The sequence below is a fragment of the Euleptes europaea genome, chromosome 2 (assembly GCF_029931775.1).
Source record: "Euleptes europaea isolate rEulEur1 chromosome 2, rEulEur1.hap1, whole genome shotgun sequence".
NCBI lineage: Eukaryota > Metazoa > Chordata > Lepidosauria > Squamata > Sphaerodactylidae > Euleptes > Euleptes europaea.
Genome location: NC_079313.1, coordinates 131066814 through 131092697, shown reverse-complemented (window position 1 = coordinate 131092697; position 25884 = coordinate 131066814). Strand labels below are relative to the sequence as shown.

At 46.4% G+C, this 25884-nt stretch overlaps 1 protein-coding gene across 1 annotated transcript in view; it reads right to left on the bottom strand.

Moving 5' to 3' along the window:
* The window catches only part of SLCO4A1 (solute carrier organic anion transporter family member 4A1), a 31645-nt gene extending 21096 nt beyond the window's left edge, over positions 1–10549 (bottom strand). The window contains exons 1-3 of the mRNA XM_056845186.1: positions 9730–10549; positions 6149–6239; positions 4577–4698 (exon numbers count right to left, since the gene is read on the bottom strand). Of these exons, the coding sequence (XP_056701164.1) occupies positions 4577–4698; positions 6149–6239; positions 9730–10549 (1033 nt within the window). The remainder of the gene's footprint in view (positions 1–4576; positions 4699–6148; positions 6240–9729) is intronic.
* Between the last annotated feature and the right edge of the window lie 15335 nt (positions 10550–25884).

The window sequence follows — 25884 nt, the reverse complement described above, 5'->3', positions numbered from 1 at the left end:
TATAGGAGAGACAACATGCTTTGCTTTGGGAAGATGTGCTTTGGGGAAGAAGAAAACAGGCACCAGGAAACCCACTGGCAGATTCTGTGGTCCCTATGGACACCACTTTTGGGAACCCATCATTAAAATCACTCAAAAAGAAGTGAATGCTGTGACCAAAACTGAAAATGTGCCTATTTAAGCCACTTACATCCTTTTCCTATTTCATTTAGGGTTGCCAGGTCCCTCTTCTTCACCAGCGGGAGGTTTTGGGGGTGGAGCCTGAAAAAGGTGGGGTTTGCGGAGGGGAGGGACTTCAATGCCATAGAGTCCAATTCCCAAAGTGGCCATTTTATCCAGGTGGACTGATCTCTATTGGCTGAAGATCAGTAGCAATAGCAGGAGATCTCCAGCTAGTACCTGGCAGTTGGCAACCATAATCTCATTGTTTCCAGCCCCTTTTTCTAGTGTACAGAGCGATTCTTGATTCTCAGGGTTAGATCCTTTGGATCCATTCTTCAAGTGGTGGTACTTTCCTCTGGGACAAAGAAGCTTCCCAGGAAAAAAGGGATCCAATCCCTAACAACTCTTCTTCTGTTGCCTTTCCCACTGGTTATTTAGAAAGAGCCTACAAAGAAACCTGGAATTTACCACAATTGCTTTTGGAGATATTAGCGTGGGAATAATGCTCTCAGCAGTAGAGATCTTAGGTTTCCAAATACATCTCACCTCTTTCTTTAAGTAGTGGCGTGATCCTTCTCCATGGCAGGCAGCCCGCTGAAGGATGTTTCCAAAGCTTATACAAATGTGAGAACTGCCTTGGTCTATTTAGTTCCATGTTATTTCTCACAGTGACTAGTGAGGTGTCTCTAGAGCAGCATTTCTCAACCTTTTTTTTACCCTTGTGGAACCCTTGAAATAATAATATTCATGTCTCAGGGAACCCCTACATATGATTATATATGATTTACATATGAACAGCCTATTCATCACTATTTCCCGCAGAACCCCTAGCAATTTCTCGCAGGACCGTTGCGTTCCAGGGAACCCTGGCTGAGAAATGCTGCTCTAGTCTAGACACTCACATGCAGGGTATGAGAGGCACTATCTAGTATTTCAAAGTGTATTGTCTCTGGGCATGAAGGGTCCGTTTTTAACTAGCATAGCCATGGCTAATAGCAATTGGTGCTTTTTTTAATACGTCTTCTAAGATAGTGGTCATTATCACATCTTGTGGTGATTTTACGTGGTAAGGCAGCACTGGGATGTGGAAGGATATGATACAGCCTGGTCTCATCAGATCTTTGAAGCTAAGCAGGGTTAGTACTTGGATGGGAGACCACCAAGGAAGACTTCACAGAGGCAGGCAATGGCAAACCTCTTCTGCTTCTCGCTTGACTTGAAAGCCCCTTGCTGGGGTCGCCACAAGTTGAGAGAGCCAGCGTGGTGTAGTGGTTAGGAGTGGTGGACTCTAATCTGGAGAACTGGGTTGGTTTCTCCACTCCTCCACATGAAGCCTGCCGGGTGACCTTGGGCTAGACACAGTTCTCTCCGAACTCACTCAGCCCCACCTCCCTCACAAGGTGTCTGTTGTGGGGAGAGGAAGGGATTGTGATGGTAAGCCAGTTTGATTCTTCTTTAAAAAAGGTAGAGAAAACCGGGGTATAAAAACTAACTCTTCTTCTTCTTTGGCTGCCACTTGATAGCACCTTACCCGCATACATTAGCTCACACACATATGTAAAAAGTTTGCTACTCAACTTTCTTATAGATTTTGCAAATTATCCACCTTGTGCATTTTTGTAATTTTGTACATTACTTGCATATTATGAGATTTTCATTACATAACTAATTGAAACTTGGTCACCGTGCTGGTTCTTGTTTTTAAGCCTCAATCTGGCAGCACTCTCTCTCTCATTCTCTCTCTCCCTCTCTCCCTCCCTCCCTCTCTCCCCCCCTCTCTCTCTGTGAAGCAAATTCCAGTGACTTCAACTAAACATTAAACACCCCAGGCCATCAAATCAAACACCTGGTTTCCTAAGCTCAAAAATGTCCTTGTATATTTCTACCTCTATACCTAGAATTGAAAACAGTTGGATAGTAGCCAACGAGTTAACTTCTGATTCCTTAGACATAGCCAGTATTGGACTTCTGTGGTCCAAGTAAAGGTTCATTGAGTTTATGGGGGTCACCATAAATTCATCGTGACTTGATGGCATTCAATTATTATTATTATTATTATTGTGAAGAAAGTAGCTATGGGGAAAGGGAATGTCTGAAAGAACAGATGAAATAGTGCCCTGTGAATGCGGACTTTAGTTCCTACTCTGTTGTACACTCAAATACTCCAGCAGCTATCCTTAAAGGACATTCCTTAAAAAGAAACCCCAAAGCCAAGGGAATAAAGATCCGAAAGGCTGAGAAAACACTCTTCGGCCAGCAGGCTTCATTAAGCTGGGTGGGAAAGTGCACAAGATTGTTTCTAACAATGCAGAAGCCGGGGTTGAAAACAACCACCACCAGAGATATACCTGTGGGAAGGGAGAAAACCCATGCAAACACACACACACACAAAGAATCCCACAGAGAAACACAGAGGTGTGTGAGCGAATTTGCATTGAATTTCTCATCCCCTGCATAGGCAAATTGGCACAGTAGGAGGACAATTCCCTGAGCTTGGCAGCGGCTTGAATGACAAGGCAAAGGGGCGCATTAATGCCAGATGAACAATATTGCACTGTTCTCTTCCTTGATATCCTGTTCTGTTTTTTCACTCCTGTGTACAGCAGTTTCTCTTCTGCATCCGTGGACCAATCACTGGTGAATTGAGGGTTAAGCTAGGTGCTACAGATCTACAGTTACTGAGAAAACTGTCCATCCGTTCATGTCTAAAGCTGGGAACAGAGGGTCTATTTTTAAATAAAAATAGAGCACGTGGCAGGGGGGAAGTAAACCCTGCCCCCTTACTTCCCTTACCCGATTGTTCTGCATTGCTTTTATGTCTTTTCCTGCACTTGGATCCAAATTAAGCTGGGGTGTGTGTGGGAGAATGCTGAAAGTAACAGAGCACAGAGGTGGAGGGGGCTGGGTTTATATGAATCCCCCATCAAGAGGCACGCAGTGGCAAACTTGAACACATGAAGCTGCCTTATACTGAATCCATCAAAGTCAGTATTGTCTACTCAGACTGGCAGGGGCTCTCCAGGGTCTCAGGCAGAGAGAGGTCCTTCACATCACCTACTTGCCTAGTCCCTTTAACTGGAGATGCCGGTGGTTGAACCTGGGACCTTCTGCATGCCAAGCAGATGCTGTACCACTGAGCCACGACCCCTTCTGTTTGTCTCTTGTTTTGAAAATACAAAGCTGCCTTATACTGAATCAGAGCCTTGGTCCGGAACATGAGCATGGACTGTACACCTGTTGGAGGTTATGAATGTAGACTCCCTCCTTGTGGTAAGGAGCACTGCTTTTTTGAACATTCCCAATACCACTGAGAAAGCATATGAACACTGATTCCATGCTCTCTGATCTGGAGAACCAGGTCTGATTCTCCACTCCCCCACCTGAGCGGTGGAGGCTAATCTGGTGAACTGGATTTGTTTCCCCACTCCTACCCATGAAGCCAGCTGGGTGAACTTGGGCTAGTCACAGCTCTCTTAGAGCTCTCTCAGCTCCACCTACCTCACAAGGTGTCTGTTGTGGGGAGGGGAAAGTGATTGTAAGCCGGTTTGATTCTCCCTTAAGTGGTAGAGAAAGTCGGCATATAAAAACCAACTCTTCTTCTTCAGCAATCATGCGTAGGTGGGGGAGATGGAATAGCACACTTTTGCTCAGTCCCTGATTCAGTCCCTGATTCAACAAATGTAATGTTGCATGTAAAAGGCTTGTGAACACTCTGGTCCCCACAGCAATGACTCCAGATCAGCACAGAAAACCCTTTGCCCAAGTTTTCCCATGGTTCATGTGCCTGCGCTGGTTACACTGGTCGTGCTGGTTAAACCATCTGTCCATCTATCCACGTGGCAAGAAGAAATTTAGCATACTTACAGCGCAATCCTAAGGAGAGTTACTCTAGTCTAAGCCCACTGAAATGAATGGGCTTAGACTGGGTTAACTCTCCTTAGGATTGCGCTGGAAGCATCTGAGGCTAGGTGGGGGTGGGGTAACCCGAGAAAGGGCCTTGTTCGTTGTGGCACCAAAACATGGGAACTTCCTCCCCCAGGGAGATTTCTCTGTCTCTCTCTGTTGATGTCTTTTGCCAGTGAAGATTTTTTTTAATTTCATCTTGCACACCCCCAAAAACTGTTTTTGGCCCACCTTTTAGTATTGATTGTATATGTGATTTCAATTGAATTTTCTAATTTTAACTGTTTAAAACATGTTTAAATGTTTTAATTTTTTTAATGTGTGCCGCCTTGTGGACCCTGATTGGGTGGAAAGGTGGCATATATTTTTTTAATTACATTAAATAAATAAATACTTCCGTTTGTGTTAACAAAGCAGGGGAAAGCAAGGAAAGGCAGCAACCTTCAAGGGTCCGGTCATCTCTCCAGTATCTCAGGAAGGATGTGACCTGATCTCTTGACTTCTGACCTACCTGGCAGGCGGTGAGGGTAACCCAAGATAGGGATGGCAGTCAAAAGGGAAGCGGCGCCAGCACCAAGAAACCCAATCCACCATGCTCCGACCCATAGAGTATTGTCTGGTGTGAGATCAATTCTGTAAGTTGAAGAAATAAGGGACATTAGTTCAGTCTGCATCAGCGAAAGGGCAGGACTAGGGTTGCCAGCTGTGAGTTGGAAAATACCTGGAGATTTTTGGGGGGTGGAGCTTGGAAAGGGTGGGGTTTGGGGAGGGGAGGGACTTCAGTGGAGTATAATGCCACAGTCTCCACCTCCCAAAGCGGCCATTTTCTCCAGGTGAACTGATCTCCATCACCTGGAGATCAGATGTAGTAGTGGGAGATCTCCAGCTACCACCTGGAAGTTGGCAACCATAGTCAGGGCTGACTTTCCTCATGATCTTTGTTAGTAGTTCCCGATTCCCTTCCATGTTTGAGCGGCAGGATGGGGGAAATGCTTTACAGAGCCAACAAATCCAAACTGACAAAAAAAAAATTAATGTGCATTCAAACGTTGCTTTCACCCTAGGAGAACATGAAAGGACAGCCTCAGCATTTTTATATATATATATGAATATTGGCATTCATGGAGATAACTTTGAGGGCAAACCTATACCTGATGTACATTATTTTCACATTTTTTAAAATCTGCAAAAGGTTTCAAACTATATTGAAAATAATGTACATCAGGTATAGGTTTGCCCTCAGAGTTATCTCCATGAATGCCAATATTCATATATCTCCATATATATACATGAATGAATGAATGAATGAATGAATATTGGAATTCATGAAGATAACATTGAGGGCAAACCTATACCTGATGTCCATTAGATTTCAAACGATATTGGAGCAGCTATGCTGGGGGAAGGGTGGATTAGCCATATTTATCCATATCTCCCCCATATCTCCCCATTGTCAGGATCTAAATTACCCTTCCCAAGCTATTTGGAAGCATTTTCCCACAACAGAGTTCGCCGTAGGATTAAAGGGGGAACGGAGGAGTAGCTATCACTGGCAAGTTGCCACTGTGGTGTAGTGGTTAGAGAATTGGGCTTGAATTCCTGATTTGCCACAGAAGCTTTGCTGGGTGATCTCGGGCCAGTCATCAGGAATTTGGCTGCTTGGTGAGAGTAACTATTGCACTACTTGTGTTGAGATGCTTTTAAGTATTCCCCTAAAAACAGGTTAAAAGCAAACGTGTAAAACGGCCCATCTAGAAATCTGGAAGTCTAGTTCGTTGCTTGGGTCATGTTTACATCTGGCTGCTTAACCTGTTGAAAGTTTCTCTAGGATCCATCCACAAAAATTAAGTGAATCAGGAATCTGACATGTAGGGTTGCCAGGTACCCAGTTGGAGAGGTAAAAGGCCCCTCACGATGCAGCACTTCTAGGTGTGAACTGGAAGTGATGTGCACGCGCCCTGGCACAGTCGCACACACGATTCCCCCCAGCTCTGCCCCAAAAGCCTCCCGCCGGAGGAGGGAGGGACCTGGCAACCCTACTGACATGCAGCGCTTAAGGAATGATCGTGTTTTGCTCACTTACCGTCGGTCTATTTCAGTGTAAATGTTTAGGAAGAGTCCTCCAACCAGATAGCCAGCTGCAGGACCCAAAATGGCAGCGGTGTAGAAAATTGCTGAAGGGGAAAAAAAAGAGAGGCATCAGAAGCAAAGTCTGCTAATATTTCAAATGCTCCCCCCCCCCCCAAGTTTTAAAAGGTTGTGAATTTTCGGTTTGTGCAAGGTTTCATTTCAGACTCTTCGACCCACTGCCAACTGCTGATTGGGACTGGCTTGCATCCCATATAGACGATGCAATCGAAATAACCTCCCATATCAGAGCTATGGCAAAGAACCGGGAGCGCTGGAAGCCCCAGGGATTGAGCTGCCCATACTAGCAGATAACGTAGGAGGGATGCTCCTTGTCAGTATTTCGTGTATGAATGAATGAAGTGGTGGAAGATGTGATTACGAGAAGAAAAGCCATTAACTACTTGGCCTCCTCTTTGGCACTCAAGCTGGCTAACAGCTGTGTTTGTGACTAATGCTCCCTTTTGTGCGCCGAAGAGCCAATTAGGTGAGTAAGAGGACTGTAAGGTTCCAAGAGAGTTGCATTTCCTTTTGGAGAGATCTGACACATGCTACAGAGTATCTTGGGGGATGCATTTGCACCAGCAGGTGCTAGCGGTTTATATGGGGAATGCCCTAATTTGGCATGTAACTCTGCTTCGCCACTAACCAGGTGGTGTAGTGGTTAAGAGTGGTGGTTTGGAGCAGTGGACTAATCTGTAGAACTGGGTTCGATTCCCCACTCCTCCACGTGAGTAGCGGATGGTAATCTGGTGAACCTGTTTGGTTCCCCCACTCCTACAAATGAAGCCAGCTGGGTGACCTTGGGCTAGTCACAGCTCTCTTAGAGCTCTCTCAGTCCCACCTACCTCACAGGGTGTCTGTTGTGGGGAGGGGAAGGTAAGGTGACTGTAAGTCGGTTTGATTTTTTTCTTAAGTGGTAGAGAAAGTTGGCGTATAAAAAACCAACTCTTCTTCTGGGGGTTTATATGGGGAATGCCTTTTTTTGTCATGTAACTCTGCTTCCAGTAAACTACCTTCTGAATAGTTTTAGAAAATTGCAGTTTAAATATAGTTTGAAGTGCAACGAGCAAACAGTTTTCTAGATAAGGTTGCCAGGTTGTGCCTAGCAAAGAGCGGGAGGCTTGGGGCAGGGAAATGAAAGGGTCACAGCCTCTTGAGCACTGCTATGTCACTTCCGGGTACAACCTGGAAGTGGCAGTAGGTAGCTCTAGGAGTCACCAGAAACTCTATAGTTTTACCATCTCGTTTCCAGCAATTCCTAGAGCTACTCATTGACACTTCCGGGTTGTACCTGGAAGTGATGTACCGGCACAGAGGCCCGCAGTGATTTCTTTATATTTCTCCTGCTGCAGCTCAGAGTGCAGCGTGCAAGAAGGGCTCTGGTGGGAGGTCTCCTGCCATAACTGGAGTGCTGGCAGCATTAACCGCAGAGCATGTGTGAACATACTTGGTTAACCTTTTGGAGGCAAACTGGCGAGGTGCCCAACCTAGAAGACAATCTGTAAGTAGGAAGGTCTTAAGCTTACAATGGATTTCTAGCTGTCTTGCTGCCATAGCGCAACAGAAATACAATTTGGTGATTGCTTCACCCTGTGATCCCCAATTTCTAAATTTGGCTGCCAGAGCCGAGTAGGCTCTAGTGTTACACTACATCTGGGAAGGCTCAGGTTCAAATTCCATCATGAAACTAATGGAGTGTCGTCTTGTAGCATAAACCACTTCAAAGGGTTGCTATAGGGATAAAATGAAGGATGGGAGAATCATATATGTGTCCTCGAGCTCCTTGGGGGAATGCTGGCAAATCCCTCTTCCCACAAAATTTTGCTAATCTCATCTGGCACTGCTGGGGGACTGAATTAAGCAAAGCATATTTGCTAATAGTGAGCCATGGGTTTTTATATAGATCATGTACAATCACATGAATTAAAAAAGCACAATAGAATTGTGGAACTCCCTGCCTCAGGATGTGGTGATGGCTGCCAATTTAGAGGGCTTTAAGAGGGGACATGTTCATGGAGGAGAGGGCTATTCATGGCTACTAGTTAAAATGGATACTAGTCATGATGCATACCTAGTCTCTCCAGGATCAGAGGAGCATGCCTATGATATCTGGTGCTGTGGAACACAGGCAGGATGCTACTGCAGTCATTTTGTTTGTGGACTTCCTGGTTGGCCACTGTGTGAACAGTATGCTGGACTTGATGGACCTTGGTCTGATCCAGCATGGCTTTTCTTATGTTCTTAATTGAAATAAGCACAATTGTAGTCTACACTAATGATACTCACTCAATGGCTTGGGAGCCACCTGTGGCTCTTCCAAGCACTATTCACCAAGGTGGCACCTGCCCCACATTCTAGGAAAGTGATGGGTTTGTTCCCCTTTCTACAGAAGAGCTTGCTTTCCTCTGTTGAACTTGGCAGTCTCACTCTCTCACCTGAACTGTGCCATGCTGTGCGGGAACCCATTCCCCTCACTCCAGATACACAAGGGCTGGCTAAGGTTCAGTGGTGGTGGAGACCCTCCCATATGTCCAGAAGCAGTCTTGTAATTTTAAAGGTTAGTTATATATTTAACATGACTAGTTGCGTTTGATATTATTGTATGGGTGTGTCTGCCCTGACTTGGATGGCCCAGGCTAGCCTGATCTTGTCAGAGCTCAGAAGCTAAGCAAGGTCAGCCCTGGTTAGTCTTTGGATGGGAGACCACCAAGGAAGTCCAGGGTCGCTATGCAGAGGCAGGCAATGGCAAACCACCTCTGAATGCCTCTTGCCTTGAAAACTCTACAGGGTCCCCATAAGTAGGCTGTGACTTGATGGTACGTTCCATCACATGGATGTGTTTGATAGGGTGGCACATAGGGTATGGAGTAATTATGTGGCTCCTCTGGCTGATGGAAATTGTGACAGTTGCTCTCTGTGAGGAAGAGGAGGGAGGGGCCGTGGCTCAGTGGTAGATCATCTGCTTGGCATGCAGAAGGTCCCAGGTTCAATCCCCGGCATCTCCAGTTAAACGGACTAAGCAAGTAGGTGATGTGAAAGACCTCAGCCTGATTTTCATGGACCAATGGTCTGATTCAGTGTAAGGCAGCTTCATGTGATCATGTGTTTAAGAAGAAGAGTTGGTTTTTATACCCCAGTTTCTTTCTACCTTTAAAGAGATCCAAACCAGTGTACAATTGCCTTCCTTTCTTCTCCCCACAACAGACACCTTGTGAGGTAGGTGGGGCTGAGAGAGTTCTGTGAGAACTGTGACTAGCCCAAGGTTTCTGCAAGAACTGTGACAAGCAGGCTTCCTGTGGAGGAGTGGGGAAACCAACTCGGTTCACCAGATAAGAGTCTGCCGCTCACATGTAGGAGTGGGGAATCAAACCCGGTTCTCCAGATTAGAGTCCACCACTCTTTACCACTACACCACGCTGGCTCTCAGAGTGAGCTGCAGAGTGACTACCACTAATCTACTCAATTATAATCTTTGGGGAGGTGAAAATACTGAAAGGAAAAACAGAGAGAAAACAGTTTCAACATATTGATTACCAATATACACAGGGGAGTAGTTAGACTTGACATTTTCATCCAAATAGGTCACTCCAAGGGTATAAAGAGGTGTCGCTCCGATCCCATGTAGAAACTGTCCGAGCATGAAGACGAACCGGTAATTAGAGAGGCTGGAGACAGTTCCCGAGCACCGCACACTCTGGTTGGAGGAGCACATGCCGGTCTCCTCTGAGAAATGTACCTCGTACTGGCTGGTGGTGAAGTGGGGCAACGCAAAGACAAGGGACCCAATCCCCATGATGAACACGCCCCATCCGAGCCACCGGGGCTTATGTCCGTTCCCCCCAAAGTAACTGACAAACGTCAAGCACACGCAGGCCGCGATGTCATACGAGCTGGCGATCAGTCCGCTCTCGTAGCTCCGCAGGTCGAACCGCCGCTCTATGGACGTGATGACTGTGTTGATGAAACCGTTGACCGTCATGCCTTGCAGGAAGGAGGCGGCGCAGAGGAAGAACAAGACCCCCTTCGGGGTATTGCAGAACTGTAAACAACTAGGAGTGAAGGCCCCCCACCCACACTCGAGAGCCTCTTCTTCTGAGGAGACGTATTTAATCCCTGTGCTGTACGGGCTTTTGCTTTCGGAGCGGGCATTGCAGAGGGGTTTAACGCACGAGTCCGAAGGGCTGTTGGCGTTGGAGTATAAAGTGCCATTGCTGAGAGGGGTCGAACAAGAGTCTTTGGGAGTGGGGATATCAAAACTAAGGCTACTCTCCACTGGGTCTGAGGTGCTTTTAAAAATAAGTTTCTGGGTGAACCTGAAGCCATTTTCTCCCGCCAGCCTGTGAGGCATTTCCATCAGAGAGAAGCGAAGGGCTTGGCACCGCCTTCCGTTTATTCCCCCAGTCTGGCTTGGATTCTTGCAGTGGTGTTATTGAGATCTGGGATTTCAGAAGGAACACTTCTGTGGTAAGGGTGCAAACGAGAGGAATAACAAACAAGAGATCTCGAACCACTTCATTCTGTGGAGAGAAAATCATAAGAACATAAGAAAAGCCATGATGGATCAGACCAAGGGGGTCACCGCACTTTGTATTCCCAGCGACGTATTAAGAGTTTGAAAATGTTATAAAAATCATCGCTGTAAAAGGGTTTTTGGATACCACGGCTTATAAATGGTTGGAAGACGTCTTCGCAGCTAAAGGGGCCAAACAAAGTGCAAACAGTATTTTTTATAACGTTTTCAACCTCTTAATACATCGCTGGGAATACAAGTGCGGTAACCCCCCAAGGCCCATCAAGTCCAGCAGTCTGTTCAACTTCACACAGTGGACAACCAGAAAAGTGGCCAACTCGAGAAGAGTTAGCAAATGCACAGCATATTATGCGAGGGTTGCCGATTTTTGTTCCCAACCTCTGATCCTGAGCCTTTTACAGAAACTTATTCCACAGATATGGATAACAGTAATGCCAAGAATCCCTGACCTGGATAACCCAGGCTGGCCCAATCTTTTCAGATCTCCGAAGCTAAGCTGGGTAGTCCCTGGTTAGTACTGGATGGGAGACCCCCAAGGAAGTCCAAGGTCCTGAGGCAGGCAATGGCAAACCACCTCTGAATATCTCTTGCCTTGAAAAACCCACGAGGTTGCCATAAGTCAGCTGTGACTTGACAGCAAAATAAGAAAAAGAAAAAAGGTGATCGTGTCCTAAAAGGATGAAGTTGTAGAACTCCTTCGTCTATGCATTCTGCCAGAAAGAACAAAAGAAGAAGAGTTGGTTTTTATATGCCGACTTTTTCTACCGCTTAAGGAAGAATCGAACCGGCTTAAATGCTCCTTCCCTTCCCCTCCCCATAACAGACACCTTATGAGGTAGGTGGGACTGAGATAGCTCTTAATAGAACAGTGACTAGCCCAAGGTCACCCACCTGGCTTTATTTGTAGGAGTGGGGAAACCAACCTGGTTCACCAGAGTAGCCTCCCAGCTCATGTGGAGGAGTGGGGAATCTAACTTCTTCAGAGTAGAGTTTACCACTCCAGACTGCCACTCTTAACCACTACACCATGCTGGCTCTCAAAATAAAAGAATCGGGAAAATGTTCTCATCCCAGAAAAATGGTTAAGCAGATTAACTAAAACACTTATAGACTACCTTTTCCAACAAAAGTTTGAATAAACAACAGTAAAAGTAAAAGGTAAAGGTCTCCTGTGCAAGCACCGGGTCGTTCCTGACCCATGGGGTGATGTCACATCCCGACATTTACTAGGCAGATTTTGTTTACAGGGTGGTTTGCCAGTGCCTTCCCCAGTCATCTTCCCTTTACCCCCAGCAAGCTGGGTACTCCTTTCACCGACCTGGGAAGGATGGAAGGCTGAGTCGACCTCGAGCCGGCTACCTGAAAGCGACTTCCGTCGGGATCGAACTCAGGTCGTGCGCAGAGCTTGGACTGCGGTACTGCAGCTTACCGCTCTGCGTCACGGGGCTCCTCATAAACAACAGAGCCCAGCTTAAACCGTTCAACTTCTCCAGCAGTGGATCCCGGAGAAGCCCCAGTCACCGCGGTAGAGAAACCTTTTATTTGCAAGCTACCTTTGCCTACCGGCAGCCTTCCATTTCTCGATTGTGCTGCCTACTTAGCTGCTGCCAGGCCGATGCGGAGTTCCAAAAAAAAAATGCGAAGGCCTGGAATAAAATTATTCTGACACGGGAAACACCATGTGACAATTATAAGCATTTAAGATTCGGAGGATAGTGGAGGGCCCTCTTCAAGTTTGGGGAATGCTTGGTAATTTAAGACAGGGGGGAAGAGACAAAGGAACGGTTCTAGAACGTTTGGCCATGGTGGGTCAGCTGAAGCCTTCATCTAAAAGTCATTTGACTTTGGTTCCAATTGCCAGTCTCCAGATGGAGGCTCCTCGACCTGGAATTAAGACTAATCTCCAACCTGCAGGGATCAGTTCCCCCTAGAGAAAACGGCTGCTTGAGGGTGGGCTCCAGAACATTAGTGGTCCCTCCCCTCCCCAAACCCCACCCTCTCCAGGGTCCCCCCCCCCAAATCTCCAGGAAATTCCTAACCCAGAGGTTGCAACCCTAATTGACTGACATTTATCAGCTTACTTTTCAGATTGGACCAGTTTACAGAAATTAAGCACCGACATCTCAGATTACTTTTAAAATGAGAATCCGGTTTAAAATCATTGAATACCAGTTGTTGTTGTTGTTTTACAACATCTCTAAAATACGAAATTATGGCATACACATTTAAAGGTAGCTATGGGCAGCCCTGGTTAGTATTTGGACGGGAGACCACCAAGGAATGCCAGGGTTGCTGTGCAGAGGAAGGCACTGGCAAACCACCTCTGCCTCTTGCCTTGAAAACCCCTTAAGGGGCCACCATAAGTAGGGTTGCCAACCTCCAGGTACTAGCTGGAGATCTCCTGCTATTACAACTGATCTCCAGCCGATAGTGATCAGTACACCTGGAGAAAATGGCCGCTTTGGCAATTGGACTCTATGGCATTGAAGTCCCTCCCCTTCCCAAACCCCACCCTCCTCAGGCTCCACCCCAAAAGCCTCCCGCTGGTAGCAAAGGGGAACATGGCAACCCTAACATAAGCCGGCTATGAAGTTGACATCACTTTACACTAGGGTTGCCAGGTCCCTGTTCTCCACCAGTGGGGGGGTTTGGGGGCGGAGCCTGAGGAGGGTGGGGTTTGGAGAGAGGAGGGGCTTCAATGCCATAGAGTCCAATAGCCGAAGCGGCCATTTTCTCCAGGTGAACTGATCTCTATCAGCTGGAGATCAGTTGTAACAGCAGGAGATCTCCAGCTAGTATCTGGAGGTTGGCAACCCTACTTTACACACAGGGCAGGATGCAAATTAGGGTTTCCAACCTTGAGGTAATAGCTGGAGATCTCCTGCTATTACAACTGATCTCCAGCTGATAGAGATCAGTTCCCCTGGAGAAAATGGCTGCTTTGGCAATTGGACTCTATGGCACTGAAGTCCCTCCCCTCCCCAAACCGCGCCCAAAAACCTCCCAGCGGTGGTGAACAGGGACCTGGCAACCCTAATGCAAATGGATATCTATACCAAATTACCCTGGGTTTATACCCTGGTACAAGCTTCAAGGAGCTGTCAAAGGCGGATCTCAACTGCCTTCCCTGTCCTCCGGCAGTCTTTTATTAACACCCACCCCACCCAAGCAGGCACCTTCCTGGAGAAAACAGCTTCTGAGAAACTCCTCTGAGCTCCCTGCCCTCCCCAAACCAGGCCCTCCCCAGGCCCCACCCACAAATCTCCTGGAATTTCCCAACCCAGAGTTGGCAACCCTAACCCACACACATTATAACTATTAAACAGCAGAACGACACCTTAGCTGTCCATGTAATGCATATTTTCTGACATGAATGAGATGTTGTTCAGGAAGTCAACAAAGGGTTGCTAGTATGCAGGGATGAGTCAAATCTAGAGTAGCCAGGGTTTTTTCTACCAGTCTCTCCTCCTGTGCCTTTAACCGCATTTTTTGCAGACATGAGCAGATGATGCTTATCTGCATACACGGGGAGCTTTTTCTACTCATTTCTTGAACTCTCGAACGAGACTCTTCAGGGCTTTCCCCCGTTGTTTTATTTATTAAACCACTTCCATAATGCCTGCCTGCCTTCACCTCACAGTGAACCCAAGACGGCTGACCTTCAGCAATTCTTGTAACACCAATAAAAAACTCGAATGTCCCTAAACTTTAGAATCCCAATAATATAAAAGCTGACAGTCTAAAGCCAGCAAACCGCTAAACCTAAACACTCTCCAGCCAGCTGATTCAAACCTTCTTGAGTATGAGTATTTTACCCAGCTGGAGAATAACAGGGAGAAAGGGTGAACACATGAACGCATGAAGCTGCCTTATGCTGAATCAAACCCTTGGTCTGAATCAGACCCTTGGTCCATCAAAGTCAGTATCGTCTACTCAGACCCGCAGCGGCTCTCCAGGGTCTCATGCAGGGGTCTTTCACGTCACCAACTTGCCTAGTCCCTTTAACTGGAGATGCCAGGGATTGAGTGTATTTGAGTGTGAGTATTTTACCTAGGGTTGCCAGGTCCCTCCTCTCCTCCAGCGGGCGGTTTTTGGGGCGGAGGTGAGGGAGAGATCGCGGCTGCGCCGCCTTGATCGTGTCACTTCCAGTTTACACCCAGAAGTGCTGCATCGGAAGGGGCCTTTACCACTCAAACTGGGAGTTTGAGTGAGAAAAGGCCCGAAACAGGAAGACTACCGGATCCCTGTCAATATGGTGGCTCTTCAATTATTCTAGAGACTATTTTGGCTGTATTTACTGATATGCTGCGATGTCCGCTGTATTGTGATTCATAGAAATTGACAAAGTTGGAAGAGTGTATATATCAATTGCGGTATATGGTTTGTGAGAAATATATATGATATATATCCATGATACATGAGAACTACATCCCCTGGTTTTTTTTATATTACTTTGGCATTACATGGCTTGTGTTTAAATTCTTATCTTTGTGGCCAACGCTGCTGTGAACCTCCAGGTAGTAGCTGAAGATTTCCTGCTATTACAACTGATCTCCAGCTGATAGGGATCAGTTCACCTGGAGAAAATGTCCACTTTGGCAATTGGACTCTATGGCATTGAAATCCTTCCCCTCCCCAAACCCCACCCTCCTCAGGCTCCGCCCCAAAAACCTCCTGCCAGTTGCGAAGAGGGACCTGGCAACCCTATTCCAGGGTCTGATGAGATCAGGCTAGCCTGGCCCATTCAGGTTAAGGCACCCACTGCATAGCATAGCATGTACAGGAAGAAGAAGATGAGGAACGGGAGGCGTCGGTGTTCTTTGGGTGAGGGGCCGAGGGGTGGGCGCAGTGCTTCATGGGAGTGACTTTGGGTGGGGATGGGGAGAAGGGGCCATGCCCCGTGGGGAGACGTTGGTCCCCCTCGGAGCATGAGCGATGAGGCAGGCAGTGCTGCGTAGTGGTTAGAATGCTGGCCTTGCACTAGGAAGACCCGGGTTCGAATCCCCCGCTGCTTGACCTTGGGCTGATCCCTTTCCTGCTTAATCCATTTCACGGCTAAAAATGAATGTGAGGAGGAGGGGTAAAGATCAAGGTCGAAAAGAAAAAAAATACCCCAAATGTTGAAATTATCAAATATTATCACGTGTAATAATGGTTACAAAATATGCTTTAAATTGGGGAGGGGCCGTGGCTCAGTGGTGGAGCCTCTGCTTGGCATGCAATCCCTGGCATCTCCAGTTAAAGGGGCTGGGCAAGTAGGTGATGTGAAAGACCCCTGCCCGAGACCCTGGAGAGCCGCTGCCAGTCTGAGTAGGCAATACTGACTTGGATGGACCAAGGGTCTGGTTCAGTATAAGGCAGCTTCATGTGTGTTCATGTGTGAAGAGGAAGAGGAGTAGGAGTTGGTGTTTATACCCCAATTTTCTCTACCGTTAAGGAGTCTCAAGCGGTCTTACAATTGCCTTGCCTTCCTCTCAAGCCCAAGATCACCCAGCTGGCTTCATGTGGAGGAGTGGGGGATCATACCCGGTCCTCCAGATTAGAGTCCACCACACTTAACCCCTACACCACGCTGGCCGTATGCTGCAAAATGATCGGCCTGTCCAGAGGTGGTGGTGCTTATGCACCCTTAAACTCAAGCTAACAACAACCCTTGTTGCAGAAATGATTGAGAATCTACAACTTTTAAAAGAAAAGAAAAAGAAAAGAATGACTTTCCCCCCTAAAACTGCTGCCATAAGAAAGTCTCTTCCTCAGACTCGATGATGTGATCCCTACTGTTTTTGGCACTCAACCCATGTTTTAAGAAACTGGATGACACTGTTTTTCATCAACTTCTCATTTGAACCAGCATAACAAGCCGCAGGGCCAATTAAAAGTGGAAACTAAGCTGCAGAGACTCCACCAGATGAATGTTATGACTGAGCTGTCAAACGGCATGCCGAGTAATCCTATTTGCCAAGCCATTGATCAGTGGTAGGTAATCTTCTCTTTCACTCTTGCTTGCTTTTGTGAATTTGATAAGGAATTACTAAAGCAAACGAGATTTCACTCTTATCCGGTATTTTCTCATAGCTGGGAGCGGCTTAGGCCGTGCAAAATGAAATGACGGCATTGTATCATACGGCAGGATATAAAAGGGAAGTTTGAAAAGAAACTAACCAGCTGCAGAAAGAGCAGAGGTCCATCTCAAAGGATAGGGTTGTGAGTAGGGTGCCAATCTCCAGGTGGAGCCTGGAGTCCTCCCAGAATTATGACTGATCTCCAGATAGGGTTGCCAGCCTCCAGGTACTAGCTGGAGATCTCCTGCTATTACAATTGATCTCCATCCGGTAGAGATCAGTTCACCTGGAGAAAATGGCCGCTTTGGCAATTGGACTGTATGTCATTGAAGTCCCTCCCCTCCCAAATCTCACCCTCCTCAGTCTTAGCCCCAAAAATCTCCCGCTGGTGGCAAAGAGGGGTCTGGCAACCCTAACTCTAGATAGGGTTGCCAGGTTCTCCCTGATCACTGGCAGGGGATGGGAGGGGGGTAGGGTTGCCAAACCCAGTTTGTGAAACTCCTGGAGATTTAGGGGTGAAGCCTGGGGAGGACCAAGACCTCAGCAAGGTACAATGCCATAGAGTTTACCCTCCAAAGCATCCATTTTATCCAGAGGAACTGATCTCTGTAGTCTGGAGATGAGCTATCATACTGGGAGATTCCCCAGTTGAACATATGAAGCTGCCTTAAACTGAATCAGACCCTTGGCCCATCGAAATCAGTATTGTCTACTCAGACAGGCGGCAGCTCTCCAAGGTCTCAGGCAGAGGTCTTTCACATCACCTGCTTCCCTAGTCCCTTTAACTGGAGATGCCGGGGATTGAACCTGGGACTTTCTGCATGCCAAGCAGACACTCTACCACTGAGCCACGGCCCCTCCCCATCTGCAGTTCCCATCTGGAGGCTGTCCACAGCCTATCTCCAGTCCACAGAAATCAATTCTACTGCAGAAAACGGCAGCTTTAGAAGGATGAACTCTATGGCATCACTTGCCTGCTGACTTTGTTATATCCACGTTACTGGGCTCTGGAGCAGCATCTGGAGAACACAGTAGCCCCAGAGAATAGAAACTGTCCAACCCTGTCAGATTTTTTCAGCAGCCGCTGGGTGGCCAATCGAATCAATCCTATCTTTGGAAGACAAAGAGCATGACCATATTGGAAATTTTGCCAACTAGGAGAGAATGGATCTCAACTGTTGTAACTTCACTAATCTACAAAGCCCCTAATACATCCTTGAATCCCCAGCTGATAGCCCAGGAGAGATCAGCCTGCTTAGGCATCTCATGTTACACTGCTCACATAAATAGACAAGTCCCGCGAGCCAAGAAAGCAACTCAATTACATCTCAATTGTGGTATTTTCTTTTTATTTTGTTGTAGGGGCTGATCATGGGAGTCTATTATTAAAAGTACTGCAAAATAACTTAATCAAAGTCCATAGATTTCCAATCCCAAATCCCAAACAACCCAGATTTCAGAATATGTCATATCTTGACCATGGTGGCCACCCATCCTTGACAAAAATGGGCAAGTTCATCCGACCCCATCTGTTCATATTATATTGGTAACATGTATTGAATTCTTCCATAGGCTAAGAGGATTATCCATATTATTTCTGTCACAGAGGATGAATTCCATATGGGAAGATGTAATCCTATCTTTTGTTTCTGAACTGGGAGGGGGTGGACATCCCAGGAATGTCCAAGGTCCATGGAAAATTCTGCAGATGGAAGTTTTACATCCAGATCTCCAGGATAGTTGAGGAAAGGATTAAAATAACTGAAGTATGTGTGGTGGTGACATGCAAACTGTTCATACATCAGAGTGAGATTGCCATAAATAAGGGTTTCTTTGTCTTTGCAAAGTCAGGTTTTACTAGGCAGGAAATAACCGAGGAAGCTTTTATAGTGTCATAGCCAAGACTATGTGCTGGTCCCTTTGTATCTAAATAGGAAGGGTTTTTTATAGGCCCTCCATGCCAATCCCATAACCCATGGAGGAAATGCGGATAGGGTTGCCAACCTCCGGGTAGTAGCTGGAGATCTCCTGCTATTACAACTGATCTCCAGCTGATGGAGATCAGTTCATCTGGAGAAAATGGCCGATTTGGCAATTGGACTCTATGGCATTGAAGTCCCTCCCCTCCCCAAACCCCGCCCTCCTCAGGCTTTGCCCTGAAAATCTCCCACCGGTGGTGAAGAGGGACCTGGCAACCCTAAATGCACAGCTAGCTTTCCTCTCCAGCATCTATTTGGGATCAAATTACCTGGGATATAGTCCTTGTTAAAGTACGATTGCCAATTCTGGGTTGGGAAATTCTTGGAAAGTTGGGGGTGGAGCCTGGGGAGGGGCTTCAGCAGTGTATAATGCCATACAGTCCACCCTCCAAAGCAGCCATTTTCTCCAGGGGAACTGATCTATGTCGTGTGCAGAACAGTGGTAATTCCAGGCCCTCTCTGAAGGATGGCAACCTACCCTCAAGACATTCTCCTTGCCAAACTGCAGCCAGAGAGGGGGAAAAAGGCTGCATCTTCTTAAAAAGGATATTAATGATATTGATTATATAATGGTTATATTAATGTTCTATACCTTGCCGCAGGTGTAAGCAGAATCCCTCTAAGAACATTCTACTTTCCACTCATGCATTATGTGGGATCCAGCCTATGCACTGTACCTCCCTTTACCTACATATTTCGTGTTTTTGTTTTGTTTTACAAAAGCTTCCAATCCACAGCCCTGACTTGGATGACCCAGACTAGCCTGATCAAATCAGGTCTTGGAAGCTAAGCAGGGTTGGCCCTGGTTAGTATGTGGATGGGAGACCACCAAGGAAGTCTAAGGTTGCTATGCAGAGGAAGGTAATGGCAAACTACCTCTTTTTGTCTGCCCTGACCTGGATGGCCCAATCTTGAAAGCTAAGCAGGGCTGGCCCTGGTTAGTACATGGATGGGAGACCACCAAGGAAGACTCGAGTTTCTACACAGAGGCAGGCAATGGCAAACCACCTCTCCTTGTCTGCCCTGACCTGGATGGCCCAATCTTGAAAGCTAAGCAGGGTTGGTCCTGGTTAGTACGTGGATGGGCAACCACCAAGGAAGACCAGGCGCAGTGGAAGGCAAAGGCAAACCACCTCTGAATGTTTCTTGGCTTGAAAACCCTATGCAGTTGCCATAAGTCAACTGTGACTTGACGGCAATTTACACACACACACATGTCCATAGGCAGACTGGGGGAGTGCATCTTTTGGATGAAGACTGAGACTTGATGCTCTCTCCATCCTGGCATGGCTTGGAGTTCTGCCGAAGCAGATGTGAATCACAAGGCTCTCCAGATTCCAGCTGTGACTGAAGTGCAGTGCTGATGAGTTTTCTGAATGCACTGTGCCTGGCAGACAGGTTGAACACATGAAGCTGCCTTGTACTGACCGTCAGGTTCAGTATTGTCTACTCAGCATATCTCCAGGCTCTCCGGCTGAGGTCTCCTCCCATCACGTACCACCTGACTATTCTAACTGGAGGTGCTGAGGATTGAACATGGGGTCCATCTGCATGCCAAGGAGATGCTCTACCACTGAACCATAGCCCCTATCCAAGGGATGATAAACCCTTGGTCTAATCCAATAATGCTTTTATTTTATTATATTTGCATTCCATACATCCTCCAAGGCATGCAGGGTGATGTGTATATCTTCAGCATTACAAATGGAAATTTGAACCCATTTCCCCCCTGTCCTTGACCAACACTCTATCCCCTATCAACACTGCTTCTCCTTATACTTGTTTTATAGCAGAGATCACTCTGGATAACCCAGCAATTTTCTGAAGTGGCTTTTTAGGGGGCACAGGGGGTTGCAATGAAAAGCCAGGTGCAGCAGCCCTGGAGTATAAGGGTTTCCATAGGTGGAAACATTGCTCGTGGTTCTTTATTTATTCTTTATTTATTTAAAATGTTTACCAGCTGGCTTTTTTCCTACGGAGCTCAAGGCGACTTATGATATTAATCATATACATTAAAAAAAAATTAAAGCGTAAAGCCAATTTTAAAATCACCTTTTAAGAGTGCTTTAATTAAAAGCAGTCCTCAGTGAAACAGCCTTCAGCTGCCTCCCAAAATTTTTATTACATTTATACTTTTGTTAATTTTATCATCCTTATTGCTGCCTCCTCAAACCTGAAGGGCTAAGCCGATTAAACATCAGAAGAAGAAGAGTTGGTTTTTATATGCCAACTTTCTCTACCACTTAAGGGAGACTCAAACCGGCTTACAATCACCTTTCCCTCCCCACCAAAGGCACCCTGTGAGGTAGGTGAGGCTGAGAGAGCTCTAAGACTTGTCCAAGGTCACCCACCTGACTTTGTGTGTAGGAGCGGGGAAACAAATCCAGTTCACCAGATTAGCCTCTGCCGCTCATGTGGAGGAGTGGGGAATCAAACCCGGTTCTCCAGATCAGAGTCCACCGCTCCAAACCACCTTTCTTAACCTCTACACCACGCTGGCTGTCTCATGTGGGAAACAGATAAAATACTCCACAGTCTAAATTATTTTTTGGAAAGCTGAATTCTTTATCTCTTTGCATGATTCCAAAACTGCTTTTAGAAATGATGCCAAGTGTGCTATTTCAGGATACGCTTGGAAAGATTTCTTTGCGAGACCAATGAGAGTTTCCAGCAGGCTCACATCAAATCAATGGATTTTGCTGTTTTTTCTCAACGATTTCGCTTTGACTCAAAAACTCCATTGGAATACATTCAGGGGCAGTTTGGTGTACTTCTGACCAAATTAATTTCTTAGCTGTTTGCCAGGAGATGCGAAAAGGATGGGTTTCTTTTAAAATTGGCTTAAAAGCTCTTTGTTTATTTTTGGCAGAAACTTTAATCCCCTCTAATCAGGAGCCGGTCCTGAAAGAAGGACAGTCTTAAAATAATCCCGCTCAGCAGGCTAAGGATTTGCACTGGTTCACCGAGACCCAGAATAGCACGTGCTTGGGCTAATAAGAGATGACCACAGAGCTTATTTTCTAAAACGAGAGTGGCCTGTGGTTACGCCGGAAAAAGGAGGCGAACGAGCTGTCGAGTTGCGACCCGACTCATGGTGACCCCGTCCATGAGCATTCCAGGCAAGAGATGTGCAGAGATGGTTTGCCACCGCCTTCCTCTGGGTAGCAACCTCTGCCTTCCTTGGTGGTCTCCCATTCAAGCACTGCTGTTGCCAACCCTGCTTAGCTTCCAAGCTCTGGTGAGCTTAGGCGAAGCTGGGATTTAGGCCTTTCTTGAAAAAAACATTTGATAACCTGGACCATCTTCTCTTTAATCCTAGATGTGTGAGGCTCTTTGTAGTTAAAGAAGAAGAGTTGGTTTGTATATGCCTACTTTCTCTCCTTTTTAAGGAGAATCAAACCAGCTTATGATCTCCTTCCCTAAAGCGACTAAAGTTGGATTGAATGGACTACTAGCAATTGAGCAGTTCCAAACATTGTTTAGAGTATATTGTTTAGGGCCTTGAGGAGACTCTTTGGTATGAACTGATATTGTATGTCATTTTGTGAGGCTGCAGGTTGCATACTTTTTTGTGATACTGCAGGTTAACTTGCAATTATATATGTTAAAATCATTATTGAATTGTGGTTGCTTTATGCCCATCTATGTTGAATTCTTCTAGCCCCCAGGTAATAGCTGGAGATCTCCTGCTATTACAGCTGATCTCCACCTGATAGAAATCAGTTCACCTGGAGAAAATGGTTGCTTTGGCAACTGGACTCTATGGTACTGAAGTCCCTCCCCTTCTCAAACCCTGTCCTTCTCAGGCTCTGCCCCAAATATCTCCAGGTATTTCCCAACCTGGAGCTGAGACAGTTCGAAGAGAACTGTGACTAGCCCAAGGTCACCCAGCTGGCTTCAAATGGAAGAGTGGGGGATCAAACCTGGTTCTCCAGATTAGAGTCCACCGCTCAAAACCGCTACACCACGCTGGTTGCTGGGTAGGTAAGAAACAACAGTGTGTACATGCTCAAAGGAATTCTGTTTCTTTAAAATATTGTCACTCCGCCTTTGAAATTTGAGGGTGGCTCCTGGGGAGGGTGGGGTTTAGGGAGGGGAAGGACCTCAGTGGGGTACAGTGTCATACAGTCAACCCTCCAAAGTAGCCTTTCTTGCATTTCCAGCATTGTGCTAGATGACCCTGGTATCCCTTCCAACTCTTTGATTCTGTGATGCTAGCCGTTTTCTCCATGGGAACTCAACTCTGTAGTCTGGAGATCATCCACAATTCTGGGAGATCTCCATACCCTACCTGGAAGTTGGCAAGCCTACTTAGTACTAAGACCCTTTGAATAAATAGGGAGTTCCTTCCTTGGAAGCAAGCCTATAGGGTTGCCAGGTCCCTCTTCGGCACTGGTGGGAGGTTTTTTGGGTGGAGCCTGAGGTGGGTGGGGTTTGTGGAGGGACTTCAGTGCCATAGAGTCCAATTGCCAAAGCAGCCATTTTCTCCAGGTGAACTGATCTCTATCGGCTGGAGATCAGTTGTAATAGCAGGAGATCTCCCGCTAGTACCTGGAGGCTGGCAACCCTACAAGCCTAAGATTGCACACAGAGATTGGTATGAAGTCTGATTGGGATGACTGAATTGTATTGGCAACACATATTGGAGATGCAACATTTTTACTGGATGAAAAAAGAAAGGAAAAAGAAAAGAACCTAACGCACTTTAATGACATCAAGAAGTACAAAAGGGATATTTCATGCCCTCTCCTGATGGAGATAACAGCAATAAAAGTGCACTCCAGAGCAATCCCAAGGTTATAGATTGCAAAGATGTTGAACGTATTCCAGACAAGAGGCATCTGCTATCCAGGCTGTCTTATGGGAAGCCATTTATTTTCCATGGCAATTAGCGTAGCATGACAAGAACTATAGAGCCTGAACTTCATGTCACTTTGGGTCCTATGTAATGGCATTGTACTTCTGAAATGCTAAACTAAATAATACTTAACTAGCATCTTGTAACAACCCTATTAATATCCATCTTAGATAAGTATCTGGTTCTCATCGTGAAAGAACCACAGAGGGTTTTTTTTTTTTTTTTGATGAAAAACCAGGCTCCCCAGAGAGTTAGAAGCACATTTGATAGGCATCTTGGTTAAGGAACTGAGGGGGGTGGGCAACAATGGATGTTTTGTTCGCACTCATGATTCCTCTTGTCCTGAGTAATTATATTGTAAAGCACATCTCATAGATCATGAGCATCAACAGTGCAATCCTCAGTAGAGTTAAACCCTTCTAAGCCCATTGACTTTGATTTGACTTTTTTCTTTCGCCGTCAAGTCACAGTTGACTTACTGTGACCCCGTAGGGTTTTCAAGGCAAGAGACATTCAGAGGTGCTTTGCCATTGCTTGCCTCTGCATAGCAACCATGAGCTTCCTTAGTGGTGTCTCATCCAAATACTGACCAGGACCAACCCTAGGGTTGCCAGGTCCCTCTTCGCCACTGGCTGGAGGTTTTTCGGGAAGAGCCTGAGGAGGGCGGGGTTTGGGGAGGAGAGGGACTTAAATGCCATAGAGTCCAATTGCCGAAGCGGCCATTCTCTCCAGGCGAACTGATCTCTATCGGCTGGAGATGAGTTGTAATAGCAGGAGATCTCCAGCTAGTACCTGGAGGTTGACAACCCTAGCTGACCCTGCTCAGCTTTCTTGATATGATGAGATCAGGCTAGTTTAGGCTATCCAGGTCAGGGTCACACTTTGTCTTGTGAGGGTGTAATTTTGCTTTGGATTGCACTGTAATACACTGTACCTACTTTGGTGAATTCCAAAAGAGACTGTGTTAGAGGTACATTTGAGAATCTTCCAGGGTCATAGAGATGGGTAGGATTGCCAGCTCTGTGTTGGGAAATTCCTGAAGATTTGGGCGTGGATCCTAAGGAAGGCAGGATTGCTGGGGAGGGACTTCAGTGGGGTTCAGTGTCTCTGAGTCCACCTTCCAAAGCTGCCCTTTCCTCCAGTGGAACTGATCTCTGTAGTCTGGAGATCAGTAGTAACATCTGCGAGACATCCACACCACATCTGGAGGCTGGCCATCCTAGAGGTAGGCCCAGAAATTCTTTTTGGATGTCTTCTTTGCTACATAGGGCAAAAACACATGGTCGCTTTATCCTCCTTTAATCCCTGTTTCAGCCAGGCTTCAGCCAGAATTGAACGCTTGCGTTTCGCCTAATGTGAGTTTGATCCTGGCTAAAACAGGGATTAAAGGAGGATAAAGCGACCATGCGTTTTTGCCCATAGTCTATGGAACAAAACTCACCCTAGGGATGCCAACTGGAAATAACTGATGCAGCAATATGTTAGCAGGACACAAGAAAACAGCATAGTGATATTTTCCCCCAAGACCAATCCACTATTAAAGAGATCTAGCATTTCTCAAATAATCTGCTTGGATATAGTTCCTTTGACTGCTGAAGGGCTATCTGAAGCTTCAAGATGTCGGTTTAAGTGATTCATAAAGTCTTGCATGATGGAATATAACTGTCAAATATCAGGTCTCTCTGAGGCTAGAAGATCTTCGTCCATCACTGTCTAACACCAGTGAGTCCAAATGGAGTACAAGGTCTGGAACAATGACCATTTCTCACACCAACAATCTCCAAAATAATAACCTCATAGCATCTCCAGTGTGGTGTAGTGGTTAAGAGCGGTGGTTTGGAGTGGTGGACTATGATCTGTCGGACCAGGTTTGATTCCCCACTCCTCCATGTGAGCGGAGGAGGCTAATCTGGTGAACTGGGTTGGTTTCCCCACTCCTACACACGAAGCCAGCTGGGTGACCTTGGGCTAGTCACACTCTCTCATCCCCACTGACCTCACAGGGTGTCTGTTGTAGAGAGCAGAAGGGAAGGTGATTGTAAGCCAGTTCTTCTTTAAGTGGTAGAGAAAGTTGCCATATAAAAACCAACTCTTCTTCTTCTTCAACTGTGACCAGTGTTGCAGTTAGATGAGTTTAGACTCTGGACTTAATGGCTGGAGGGCCCTAACTATCAACATTAATGACAGGTGTTCTGAGTATTACAATTCTCAAAATACACTGGAGGTCAGATGTGGCGGAATAAAGATGCAGGTGAGTGG